Here is a 14,067-nt window from a genome sequence, read left to right as displayed (position 1 = left end):
TAATGCTCTAATTTATAGCAGCAGTGTTAAGAAAAAAAAAAAGAAACAAAGAAGTTCATCTGTTTTATGTTTTGAGGGGCATGAGGGGGGCTTCTGGGGTGCTGGTAATGCTCTATTTCTGGAGCTGTGTGCTGCTTACACAGGTGTGCTTACTTGGAGAAAGTTTTCTTAAGCTGTGCCTATATAATATGTGTGGTTTTCATCTACATGCACGCTAGACTTCAATGAAGATGCCAACAATGGGGCAGGTATTTTGACAGTGGTGGTGAACTAGGCATTTCTACTCAAGTTCAAGCAAAGGCTGAATGACTTCCTGGCAAGCCTGTTGTGGGAGTCCCTATACCAGAAGAAAGGTCACACTGAATTCCTCTAAGGTCTGTTTCAACTCTGAGAACAAAGGCCTGTCGGATGCTACAGGGTCAACATTCCCACAGCAGCCCCCGGAAAGGACTGTTCATAGACACCGACAACTGGAAAAGAACAAGGATCTCAGAGTCCAAGCCTGTCTCTCTGGGCTGACATCTCCTAAACCTCACAGGACATTTTAGGACACCTGATCCCTAAGTCCACGTAGAGACTGGACTACAGGCCAGACTCGTTCCTCCTGGACCTATTGAGGCGGCTCCTCCATCATACTACGGCCCAGAATTTGCTTTATGTAGCTAGTGGCATTTGAATGGCAGCATTAGATTCCCCAAATCCTCATTCTCCTGTGGCTCACTATTGTTGGGATGAGGATTTCCAGGATGCCCTGCCTCTCTGGTTGGCTTCTGCTACTCTGCTTCTATCTCCCGTACTCCTCATCTCCTGGGCTTCGTCCCTCATAATCCACCAATCCTGACCACTGACAACACTCTCTTCCAAGGAGGTGAGCTGTGAGAGCCCCTTACCAGATTAGTGAAGATGTATGTGTAATAGGCTGACACCATCCCAAGTTCGGCTGCCTGCAAGGCAAAGAGAAGGAGATTAGAGAAGAAAACAAAAACTCACTTGAAGCAAATGAGCAGTAAGGGTTCCAAGTGTCTGCCATTTGTCTGGCCCACTGCCCCTTGGCACCAGGCAAAACAGAACATCTTGATTGGTTCTTATGTTGCCCTTGATCTTGGAGGATGGAGCAGAGAAATTCTGGTCTCAAGAGCGGGGTCTCTCCACCTCTCCACCTCCACTATGCAGTGGCACGCATAGTAGCTGATGTTCTTATACACAACATACTCCCACGGTTATAGCCAGATCTTACTGAAACCAAAAAGGCTTTTAGGGAAATGAAGCAAATAATAAAACCGACTACAATAATGATCTCCACAGCTATTAACAATAACAATGGCTAACATTAACCCACTGTTTAGTATGTGTCAGGCACTCTTAAGCATTCTACATGGGATAACTCTATGAGGTTGGCACTATTATTCCTCCCCAACCCCATTTTACAGCTGAGGAAACTGAAACAACGAAAAGCTAAGTGACTTGTACAAGATCACATGTCTCATTACCGGAAAAGATAAAAGCAAATCCAGGCAGCCTAATTGCAGTGCTTATATCCAAACTATACTCCCCCTTCAGGACTGTTACATTGATGGAACCACAAACACATCTCTCTTCGGGCATAGATAAGAGAGTCCGTAGGTTGTAGCAGTGAAAACGAACTCCACTCCGTCAGAGTGCAGGGCACACTCATAAGGGTATTCTTGAACCTGCGGTAACGTCAGAAACAAGTGACTCATTTGCAAACCTGGGTCCTTTATTCGTAGTAAGGAGTCAGTTGCCTGTGACATGCCTCACCCTTGATCACAGCGCATCAGTGTGACATCACTCCACAGCTGAGAATTGCTACATCAGAAGAGTCTCCCTTTTGTCTGATCTTTGTACCCGTCATAAATACCCCTAGCCAACCTTCCCTGTCAGTGTGCCTGGCTTTGAGTGTGACAGGTGCTATAGAAACTGACATGTAGATCAGGTAAATGATGAGCTCCGCTCTCTCCAGGGCCCTCATCCCTCCTGACAGTTGGCTAGATTTTCCTAATGTATCCTGTAGCCCTGGGCCACTGGGAGACCGTTTTGTCATGACTATTGAGGTGGATGGAAGAGAAACCAGACCAAGGATGATTACATTTTCCTCTTACATAGTGTTTATCTCCCAAGGAACTCAAATAATTTTGTGAGCATTCTTTTTTTTTTCCTTTGAGTCAGAGTCTCCCTCTGTCACCCAGGCTGGAGTGCATTGGCGCGATCATGGCTCACTGCAACCTCCGCCTCCCAGATTCAAGTGATTCTCCTGCCTCAGGCTGCCAGGTAAGCTGAAATTACAGGCACCCACCACCACACCTGGCTAATTTTTGTATTTTTAGTAGAGACGGGATTTCGCCATATTGGCCAGGCTGGTCTTGAACTCCTGACCTCAAGTGATCTGCCCGCCTTGGCCTCCCGAAGTGCTAGGATTACAGGCGTGAGCCACTGTGCCCGGTCATTCTTACAGGACCCCTCGCAGGCTCCCTGAGGAACAGGTTGGGGGTAATTCTATCATGGTTGTTCCAATGGGAAGCTGGAGGGCAAAGGCTCAGGGGCTGCAGCAGGAGTCTCGGGGCACAATGGAGCTCAAGGCCTCTTTGGTGAGGCTCCTTCTTCCTCCAGGCCAAGCTATATTTCCTCCTCCACTTTCAAGAGGATGGTGTGGCAAGATGACCAGCCCATCCTATGCCCCACTGCACACACACAATCACACAGTCCAAGTAAAAGTGCTGCTGCATCTCGCCCCTGCCTAGACGGATGCGACCCACTGAGCGAGCCCACTGCTTACAGCGACGGGCTGGGGGCAGAGGCACCGGGAGGGGCCACAGTCGGGAGCTAAAACCCATTTTGTGAAATCTGCTGTCCTAGAGATAAAAGACAAGAGATCCTTGGTTTTTAAGGCCTGATTTCTGGGTAAACATGGAGTTTGTTGCTGGAACAGCCGCTCAATAAAATCAGGGATTACTCTGCAAATCCTCCTGAAATCAAGAGGTGGCAGAGTGCTGCCAAGCTCCTGGGGCTGGGCTCCCACGTGCACACCGAGTCTCCCAGAGTCCCCGTGTGCTCTCTGCCCACTCTGCTTCCCACCCTTGCTGAGGCCCTGCGAGGCCCTGTTGTGCCCTCCTGGAGGGGGGAGTATGGAACCCCAGGGAAGCATGAGGACAGAGGCCAGGCCTGATGGAACACCTGCCTGCCTGGGAAGGCAAATGGGAAAAGGGAACAGGCTTTCCTGAAGCCTGGCTGCTCATTCATCAGTGTGGCTCCCAGGTCACAGGAGTTGGGGCTGACAGGTGGGCTCAGGAAAGACAGCCCTGAGGCATCGAGCAGAACCATTTGCTAATAATGATCACTACACTACAGGCAGAGCTTCCTTCAAAAGCATGGCCACACACACACACACGCACACACACACAAATCTACAAAGCGTTTTTAATTAACATACCCAGTATTGGCAAGGGTGCTATAAGACACCTATACGCTGCTGGAGAAAGTGTAAACTGTTACAGCCTTTCTAAAACGCAATCTGGCAAATCATATCAGAATCCTTAAAAGCATGCATACCTTTAACTCAGTAATTCCACTTCTAGAAATATATGCTGGGGAAATATTCACGAATGTGTATAAAGATTTATGTACAAAGATGTGCATCTCAGCATTATTTATTGTAGCAAAAGATTTGAAACAACCTGTATCTCCAACAATAAAGTGATGTTTAAATAAATTATGGGACATCTGTATGATAGGAAATGAGGCAGCCATTAAAATATTTCTAGAAAAATGTTTAATGACATGGGGAAAATGCATGGCATAGAATGAAGTGGGGACAAAAAGCGCTTACAGAAAAGTTTGTGCAGTATGACAATAATTTGGGGGGAAAATGTGTCTGTAAAGCAGAAAAAAACAGACATCAAAATTTAACTGTGGTTAAACAGCTCTGGGTGATAGGATTGCTAATAATTTTTAGTTTCTTCTATGTGCTGTCTTTTCCATACATTAAAAAATTTCAACAATGAACTAGTAATATTGTTCGAATTAAAAAAATCATAGTGCAACATCAGACGCTGGGAGCCACGGAGGGCAAGAGACTGGCCCCCAGAGGCTTCTACCAGGGCTGTTCAGGCAGGCTCCAGCTACCGCAGGGGGACCTGTGTATTCTGAGCTACCCTCCACAAGGGACATGTGTCTGCTAAGCTGAAGCTCTCACTCCCTGCTCCCAACCTTCCCTAAAGAGGGCCCCTCTCCTCCCGTGAAACTTGGAGGAGCTTTTCCACCCTTAATGACTTCATTGATCATAGCTCCAGGCATAAGGAAGACAGAGAAAAAGACGAAAAGAGAAAAATGTTCTGTTTCTGTGTGTGTGTGTGTGTGTGAGAGAGAGAGAGAAAGAGATACCGTCTGTCTGTGTGTGTGTGTGTGTGTGTGTCAGTGTGTGTGTCAGAGAGAGAGAGAAAGAGAGAGAATGTGAGTTGGGTATACGCACACAGACAGACATGGCTTTGGAGCTCTGGAAGATTACTATAGCAACGGGCTGAAGGGACAGCCCTCGGTACTGAGAGAACTCATTCAAATCTCTTATCAACTCTGAGTCAAAAACGAGCTGGGGAGGGGCAGCGGGGAGGGAGGGGGGAAGGAGAGGAGACAATCATCTGAGTGTCTGCGGGCTCCTCACAGCTTGGCAGAGGTTAACGAGGAGCCTCGCTGCCCTAGTGGAAGATGGCAGGTTGTGTTTAAATGTGCAATTAAAATGGCATTAGAAGAAGCCAGTGCGCCTAGAGAGGTTGGGGGAGCCGCCAAGGGGCCTGGAAACGGGGCCCGCTCTCTCCGAGGTTCATGCCCAGCCCAGCCACCAGCCCAGGAACTGGCGTCAGGTGACTCTGATGCTGCCCAGCTATTTCCAGCTGTTTGTCCTGTGTGGGGCCCCTAGGCTCCTGATTTCTCTCTCTCTTGGATGAGCCTCACTCACACAGTTCTGGTTTCCAGTGTGCATGTTCTGACTCAGGCGCCAGCACTGCCCCTCCGACTCCAGGAGCATAGGAGACACTACCTGATTTGCAGATAAGAGAGGGCTGTGCAAGCTCGGCCCTGCTCCACTCAGGGCTGGGCCTTGGACGCATCTGTTCATCTCCCAGAGTCTCAGTTTCTTCATCTGTGGGGGAAGACATTATACCTACCTCACGTCATTGCTAAGAGCTCTAGGCCAGGAGACTGACTGCACAGAAGCTCTGTGTAAACTGTTGTGGACCGTGTCAGATTAAAGACAGAGCTGGCATTCAGCAGGACACACTGGTGTGACAGTCCTATTGTGAAACTACGGAAACATTTCTACACCATTTGGCAAACAGCCTCTGCCCAAGCCCCTTGGGTGCCCCACCCTAGCCCCTCCTAGGAACCCACAGACCTCTCCGCAGAGCCCTTTGCAGAGTCTAAGTTTGGCAGCATCTAGGTGTCTCCGCTGCCTACTGCCCTGCTGCCCCAGTGCTGAAAACGACATCCCCCTCACCCTGCTTTCTTCAGTTTTCGGGAACCGCCCATTGAAAACGGAAGCTCAGGGAGAGGTTTGTCAGAGTTCAGGTCCGGCCCGGGGCTCCGTCAGCCTCAGCTCAGGAGGACCCTCAAGGCAAGGAGTGCGGAGGGTGGGAGCTCAGCAGGGGAGGGGAGAGAGGGAGGCTCCCACCTTCAGGAGGATGGTGTGGGACATGGAGGCGTTGGCGTGGATGATGATGGTGGCCGTCTTGTCGTCCCGGATCTCCTTGAGGAGCGGGGTGGGGTCCCGGGTGTCATCCAGCATGCGGACGGACAGCGTGTCCTTGGAGATAAGGAATTGCCGGAGCAGCTTCTCTAGGTTTAAAAGGCCTGGAGGGGAGAGAGGATGAAGCCCCTGAGGGTCCACAGAGCTGCCTCTAGAGACACCTGGGCAGAAATGGAAAGGCACGGAGATGTGTGCTGGAAGTGGGGTTGGGGGGTCTGGCCCCATTGCCAGCATTAAGGAGCCAGATCATAACCTGAGCAGGTTTCTCAGCCTCTTTGGGCTTCAATGATCACATCTAAATAAAAGAACACTTCAGAGCCCATCACCTCCCCCGACTCCCTAGAGAATGTTCTTTCAAGGTAGAGACAGAAGCTCCCTTGGAATAAGAGAATCCCCTCTCCTCCTCACCACCCTCAAAAGCTGGACAGGATGCACAGAGACCAAGACCTGGGTTCAGAGACCACCAGGCCTGAGTCTGCTTCTCTAATCCATGGACTTCTCCATGTGGCCAGTTGTCTTGGCCTCAGTTTCCTCATCTGAGAAGTTAGAATTATCACAGCAGTCAGCACTCAGTTCCAAGGCAAGGATTACAGGAGGCCACGTGTGAAGGGCTCAAGCCCGAGCCTCGGACACGGTAAACCCTCATAAATGTTACACTGGGCTCTGTAAGAGCCTTTGTTTTCATTTTGGAGGTGGAGGAGCAATTCCCTAAGATCCCAAGGCCCAGAAAACAGATCTAGCAAAACGCTTTGAACTCCTCAGAGCCTCGTGGCTGCATTAAGACAAAATATTATGATGATCATAAGAGAACAGGCTTTGAACTGCACTCCAGCAGGCAAGAATCTGGGCCCAGAACAAAACAGAAAAAAGGGACTGTGCACCAAGGACCTACCCCTGCCCTCCCTCACTCCCTCCTCTCCTACCCACCAGCTATTTGATGCCTAGGGCCCTGGTGGGAGGAGGGGTTCCGGAATGACGTCACTGAGACAAGAGGGTCTTAATTCTGCCTTGTCTTTGGAAAGGCATGCCAGCCAGGAGAGGGTATGTGTGTATGGGGTGGGGGTGGGAAGTGTGGGGGATGGGGTGATGTGGGGGTGCAGGAGGCAGAGTGTGGTCTCCATTCCCATTGAAAAAGACATCATGTAGGCGTTTGCTCCCAAAAGCAATGAGAAGGGCAACATTTATCAAATGCTTACTGTGCTCCAGTTAATGTGCTAAACACTTTCCATGGCTTATCTCATGGAAGTCCTCACAACAATCCCATAAAGTAGTATAATCCCCAGCACAGAGGAGAGTCGGAGGTAGAGGGAGGACGAGCAACTGGCCTCACACACTGGGATGGCGAGGGAAGAGGTGGCTTTCTAACCAGTCCAAGGGCCCGTGCTGCTGGTTTCTGTCCTGGCTGATGGGATATTCAACCCAGGGATGGCTTGACTACAACCCCAGAAGACTCTTTCCTGCACAGGTTCCTCACTGCCCAGGCCAAAAGGAGGAAGAGCCTCCCATCCACCTCCTCGCGTTGCAGACTGGTGACATGACTTGCTCAGCACACAGAGACGCGGGGACACAGCTGGGACCAGAATTCTGATCTCCGTTTTTTGATTTCCATCCATCCCTCTTCCCATGACACCAGGCTGCCTCTGAGGACAAACTCAGCTGGAGGCAGCAGGCACAGTGCCCGGAAAGGCCCTGAGACACGCGTCTCAGGACTTAGGGGAGGGAAGCTGATGTGGGTGTGTGTCTGTGCTTTTTCTTTTTTCACAGGAAGGAGAGGATAGTGGAGTTGGAGCCCAAGGGCCTGGCCTGATAGAGACAGGAGCTCTGGGAAGGTGCTGCCAACCCGTCTTCGTGTCACCTGTTTTGAGAAGGCTTTCTAGGGAGCTGGAGGTTGTGGCAGGTCGGGGAGAAGCCCTGGGAAGGCCTGTTATTTATAAAGATGCTTCAGAAACAGCCCAGCTGTGCAAACCACAAAACTGGCCTTTCCTCTCTTCCCTGACAGGGTTTCAAGGGAGACTTGTAGAGACTCTCTGCCGCCACCGTCTGTGCCCTCACAGCCCCTCACCACCGGCCCCCACAACAGTGGCACTGACGTTGCAGGTTACTCCCTGCCAATCCTGATCCTGAAGCTCTGGATTCAAGCTCAGGGTCAGCCCTCCTTAGCTACGTGACCTTGAGAAGTTGTCTAACCTCTTCAAGGCTCCGTTCTTCATCTGTAGAATGGGCAAAGGAGGATGAGAACTCACTGTGATCATATGAGAAACCGCCGGGAAATGGGATGTATGGTCTCCATGTTACTCTTGTATTTACCCATCCCCAGAAGTGCTCCAAGGGCAGGCACAGTGAGGCAGCTGAAGAGTCAGGCAAGGACACGTCTGTTCAACCAACAACAGGACACCAGGCAGAGAAGACGGGTCACATACAATCCCTGCCCTCAGGAGTTTAGGGTGGCGGCACTCGCAGCTAAGTTGATGATGAAGTTCAAATCACATCCCCGTTTTGTTTGGCAGCCTGAATTTAATTTTTTTTTTTTTAGGGGGCAACCTCATTTTGTCCTATATGTAAAATGGAGAGAGTATTTACCACCTCTTCCTCAGAGACGATGTGAAAAGCTACCTCCTGCCTGGACAAAGGTCGGGGTGCCTGATCCAAAAGACACTCCAACAAGGAGGTACAGGGAGGCCACAGAGCTGGGGCACCCGGAGTCTCAGCTGTCTCCTGGGCAGGCTGTGGGTGACGGTGCCCCACAGTTGGAGAGGTGAACAAGTAAGGGGTGGCAGATGCAACCCCCCACCCAGGTCCTAGAATGGAGCAGGAATAATTTTTAGAGCCTGACTGGGAAAGAGGCCAAATCCCCTGGGATTCTTCAGACAGGCAATGAAATTCAGTGGGACGAGACAGGGAAGGCTGGGGAATGACAGCAGGATTATGCACAGCATGGTGATGCCTGGCAGAGGCCGCCGGGAATGCTTTATTCCTTTGCAAATGGCAGGTGCACGAAACTCCCAGGGAAAGAGAGCCCCCAGATGTCAGATAAACTGGGGACCTGTTCCAATCAATTCCCAGCCTGCTACCCCTTGGAGAGTTCTGCTGTCCTTTAAACAAAGAATAGCATCATTCCCCATCCCATGTAACATGCTCTGTGTGCTGAGACGCAGGGCGGGGAGAGGAGAGAGGCGGCGGCAGCGAGTCCTCTGGGAGGTCCGCATCCCGCCCAAAATTGCCTATTAGTCAGTTGCTCTGTTTCCCAACCTGGACACACCTGGCTCAGCACAAAGAACCCAGTCTGGGACATGAGTGCCAACTCCAGCACTGCCAGGCAGGTTACTATGGCAATGGCCCTACCCCTCTGTGCCTCAGTTTCCTCTTCTGTGGAATAAGGGGAGTGACTACATTACAGGGTCATCAAGAGGATGGTAACTACAAGGGGCTTAATAAATCTTGTTTCCCACTCACCCCCCAACTGCCCTTTATCCCATCTCCTTCCTGAAACCTTCTCTCCATTCTCCAGCCTCCACCCCCTTCTCACTTCTCCCACCTCTTACAGGATTATCCAACCCACCAAAGATAGACTTGGTTTTAAACCATAGAAAGTATTTGAGAGCACATATATGCGTATGTATGTATATGTGCATATATGTGTGTGTATATATTTATAATATACAGTCTATGTATAAATGATTTCAGTGTTCAGTAGGGAACCCATTTCAGACTTCCCGGCACATCCCCAGGGTAGGCAGGGTGCATGGTGCTTGCTGGATTGGACTGATGTAGAGACTCTGGGGGAAGAAAGTAACTACATCCTAACGGGTCAGGGGAGCAGCAGTGCCAGGCAGGAACCGTCGCCATGTCACTTGAGGAGCAGCTGACTTGGGTGCCTGGCCGGAGGGAGAGTGGGAAGGGCTGTCACGAGGCAGGCTAGCTCTTGGCAGCCTCAAGGATTAAACCCGGGAGTCATGAGTGGAGTGGAAGTCACAGGGAGACAGACTCCAGCTCAACATAAGGAATAACCCTTCCTTTATGATGCAGTGGGCTGCCCATGAGGTAGTGAGTTCCCCATCACTGGAGGTAGTCAAGGAAAGACTGCAGCCCCTCTTGAGGATCACTGTAGACGGAATTAAACCAGTGGATGAAAATTTGAACTAGAAAAACACTGATGTCTTTCCAGCCCAGAGATGCTCTAATTTTATGAATCAGAAGAGGATACTTTTTAATTCCAGGCAGTGGAAGAAATTTACATTAGGAAAAGTGTGGCTTAGTTACATTGAGAATATTGAGTTTTCAGGGCAGTTTGGCATTTTTGAATTGTCATTCTCCTCACCTTTATCTGTTTAATGGAACTAAGGGATTCACCAAAGGCAGCTGCCATCACAGGGGTTAAAAGCTGCTCTCTTCCCCACATCCCATCCACTTCCACCCCCACTCTCCTCTCCTTCGGGACCATGGCCCAGCATCAGGCCTGCCTGCCTGCCAAGTCTAAGGCGGAGAGGGGCCTAGGGAACCTATTAGCCTTGCTCAGGATGCAGCGGGACGGATCGATCAGAGACTCGGCAGGCAGGCTGTTCTGGGAGGAAGAAGGGAGGCTGGCTTCTGGAACTGGAAGGCAGGGGCCAAGACGGGTGGGAGGAGGATGTCAAGGCAGGGAAAGGCACAGCCGGGGTGGACACAGCTGCAGGACAAGGACATGAAGACCTAAGTGATGGGTTCGCAGGGGACACAGAGGACCCTTGTATCAAAAAATACTATAAAAATAAACATCTCTTTCAACCAGCTTCCTTCCCTCTCTACTAGCTGGAGTAGCACCTTGGTCTGGGACCAGCACTTTTTAACCTTGTGGGAAGCAGCTCATGTAGTATTGACCTTGGCAGATTGTGGTAAGGATTTAATGAGATAGTATGAATTCAATATGGCACATAGTGTCCTAAACCTAAACCTTCCCCTTCCCCCTGCCAGGTGCCCATGCCTCAGGGTGTGTGGTTGTTGGACCTCTTCCATGAAGCGAACCCTCACCAGAGGGATAAGATGAGGGTCCAAGGTGTCCCTAGGTGGGGAAGGGGCACAGAACAAGTTCAAGTTCTGGAATGATGTATTTGACCTGCATCCCAAATTTGTCCCATCCCACACCTAAGCTCTGCTCCAGGAACAGGCAGGGGAGACCAGCGGGGCAAGAGGAGGAGAGGGAGAGAGGAGCCGGCTGAGGCTTCTTGCTCACAGGCGGACCGTAGGTGGCTGTTTGGCCATCGAGGCTGTCTCTTCTACGATGGCAAGAATGGGTGTGGGAAGACCCCGGCCTTCGTGTTCCCATCAGCCTCCTGATTTCACGATGTGTTTCCAGCTTGGGCCTCAGCCACCGGGACCTGGTAGACATCCCTGCTCTGAGAATAACCTTCAGCGTTTCCTAAATTCCTTCACATACACAACTGATTTCATCCTCACGACTGCCCCGGGAGGTGGGCATTATTATCCCTGAGTCAAGATAGAATTGCTGGGGCGGGAGAGATTCAGTGACTGAGATCATAGGGTCAAAGGTCCCGGGACAGGCCAGGATCCAAACTCAGGTTATCTGATTCCACATTCTGGTCTCTGATACATGGGATGGTCTCGGTCCTCCTGTACTATAGGAAAGATGGTCCCTCACTTTTCTCTCTTCTTTAGGAAAGCTGGGAGAGAAGGTAGCAGGAATCATGTGACCTTGAAAATGGAGATAATCTCTCTTTTCTTCTGCATTTAATGAGAATGTTAATAGGGCCCATCTTATATGGTTATTGTGAGTTATATGGTTTAAATAAGAGAATCTAAAATTTAAATGAGATAATATAAAAACACTTAGCATGGTGTTGGGCACGTAGTAACTGCTCTGTAACGGGAGGACTGTGACCCTCCTGGTATCAGCTCAGAGCTGCATGGTTAATTTTGAATCATTACAAGCAAAAGGCCTTCCACAGGGCCTCCTGGGGACGGCACAGGGAAGGCCCACAACCGTCCTGGTTACTCTTCCAGGGCCTTGGGTCTCACTACTTACTCCCCATCCTCCACCCCCACGATCACAACCAGAGTTGCAGAATAAAATAACAGTAATTAAATGTGGTATCGTGTTCTGGGCCCAGTTACTTTCCCATCCAATTACCTCAATAGACATTATTATCGCCTTGTTACACGGGAGGAAACTAAGGCTCAGAGAGGCAGATTGACCTGCTCCGTGTCACACAGCTCCCAAGTGGTGGTGCAGCTTGGCTGACTCCGGTATCCTGCCGTTCTCTTTGGCAGCACATCCTCCCCAAGGGCAGGGACTGCCTCGAGATCCAAGTCTGCTCCACTCCAGCAGCCTGGGCCACGTTTGGTGAACACAGACTGGTATGAGGACAGAGCCCGGCCTCAGCTGACTCTTGCTCCCGGGTCTGGCCATGCCTCATTTGAAAGAGATCAGAGGAAGGGAGGAAAGGAAAACTCGTGTGTGCCGAGCATTTCCTCGGTGTAGACGCAGGGTTATTCACTCTCCAGGTGTCATCCTATTTAATCCCCTCAGCCATCCCGGGAGGGAGGTCTCACTGCCCCCATTTTACAGATGAGATGACAGAGGTAGAGGGTAAAGTCACTTTCCCAAGATCTCACAGGTAGAAAATAAGTAGCAGAAGATGTGGGGACATAGGCCATGTAACCACAAAAAAGGACGTTAAAATATTCAGAAAGAGGCCAGGTGCAGTGGCTCACTCCTACAATCCCAGCACTTTGGGAGGCTGAGATGGGCGGATCACCTGAGGTAAGGAGTTCAAGACCAGCCTGGCCAACACGGTGAAACCCCGTCTCTACTAAAAATAGAAAAAGTTAGCCGAGCGTGGTGGCTCACATCTGTAATCCCAGCTACTCGGGAGGCTGAGGCAGGAGAATCGCTTGAACCCAGGAGGCAGAGGTTGCAGTGAGCAGAGATTGCACCATTGTACTTCAGCCTGGGCAACAGAGCGAGCCTGTCTCAAAACAAACAAACAAACAAACAAACAAACAAAAACACTCAGAAACACAAAAGCAAGCATTTAAAAAATAATAATAATAAAATAAGGCCAGGCGCGGTGGGTCACACCTGTAATCCCAGCACTTTGGGAGGCCAAGGCGGGCAAATAATGAGGTCAGGAGTTCAAGACCAGCCTGGCCAACATGGTGAAACCTATCTCCACAAAAACATACAAAAATTAGCGGGGTGTGGTGGTGCATGCCTATAATCCAAGCTACTTGGGAGACTGAGGCAGGAGAATCACTTGAACCCGAGAGATGAAGGTTGCAGTGAGTGAGATTGTACCACTGCACTCTAGCCTGGCTGACAGAGTGAGACTCTGTCTCAAAAAAAAAAGAAAAGAAAAGAAATAAAAGAAAAGAGAAGAGAAGAGAAGAGAAGAAGAAGAAGAGGAAGAGGAGGAGAAGGAAAAAAAAGATTTGAGCCATGCAGGAAGATAGCAGATAGCAGGGAAATACACAGCATATTATACCTGTGGCTCTGGGCTTTGCCTGAGGTCAACAGGTAGATCCGCGGCAGGGCTAGGTGATCTGATCAACAGGCCCTGGGCACCCATAGTGGTGAGCCCCAACTCTCCTTGGAAGCCCCCCAGTAGCCAACTCCCTCAGGCTCTGTGAGTTCCTCCCCCAGCCTCAGCAGGAAACAGACACTTGCAAATGTTCTTTTTTCTCATTAAAGAAAAATAATGTAATATACAATATCACTCTACTTGGTCCAAAACCTGCTTATTAAAAATCTACTTTTGGGAAGCAAGAGAGTAAGTGGCATGATTCTCCATGGAATTATCTCCGTTATGCCTAATTTTGATGGCTGGAAAATAGAATTAGATTCTGCTCCTAATTCTACTCACAGCATCTCTTGGCCCTGCATTAATAAGGAAGATGGAAGAGTGTCTCCTTCGGAGCTCTGAGCTGCATTTCCCTTTGGTTCCTCATTTTCTCATCCCTTGATTAGATTTTTAATCCTCTTTGCCCTTGAACTTCTGCTCTGCTCCACTTTCCCTCCTCTGGCCCTGGAGGGTGGGGACTGGAGTCCCTCGGCAGCCTCAGTGAGTTTGTTCCAGCAAATCCGTTTCGTGCCTGCCAAGTCTGCTGGGATGTGGGCTGGCCCCTACTGTATCTGGACAGGTACATCTGCTCCAGAACCTTGTCTATGCTTAGCTGTCCTGCACCCCTGCTCAAGGGAACAAGGGCGTGTGTTGTTCAGAGAGATCTCTGCCCTTCCCTGAACACTGCACCTGCCACCCTCGAACCACTGCTCTGTTTGTGCAGACCATGATGGTGGAAGGGGGTCATGGAGAGGGAAA

The 14,067-nt window shown here is 50.1% G+C and overlaps 1 protein-coding gene across 1 annotated transcript in view; it reads right to left on the bottom strand.

The window, feature by feature from the left end:
• GRIK4 (glutamate ionotropic receptor kainate type subunit 4) overlaps positions 1 to 14,067 on the bottom strand; it is a 332,638-nt gene that overhangs the window by 151,527 nt on the left and 167,044 nt on the right. The window contains exons 5-6 of the mRNA XM_028834083.2: positions 5,681 to 5,859; positions 891 to 944 (exon numbers count right to left, since the gene is read on the bottom strand). Coding sequence (XP_028689916.1) covers positions 891 to 944; positions 5,681 to 5,859 — 233 coding nt within the window. The remainder of the gene's footprint in view (positions 1 to 890; positions 945 to 5,680; positions 5,860 to 14,067) is intronic.

This window comes from Macaca mulatta, chromosome 14 (assembly GCF_049350105.2).
Source record: "Macaca mulatta isolate MMU2019108-1 chromosome 14, T2T-MMU8v2.0, whole genome shotgun sequence".
NCBI lineage: Eukaryota > Metazoa > Chordata > Mammalia > Primates > Cercopithecidae > Macaca > Macaca mulatta.
Note: the sequence above shows the minus strand (reverse complement) of the source record. Positions and strands in the feature narration are given on the sequence as shown.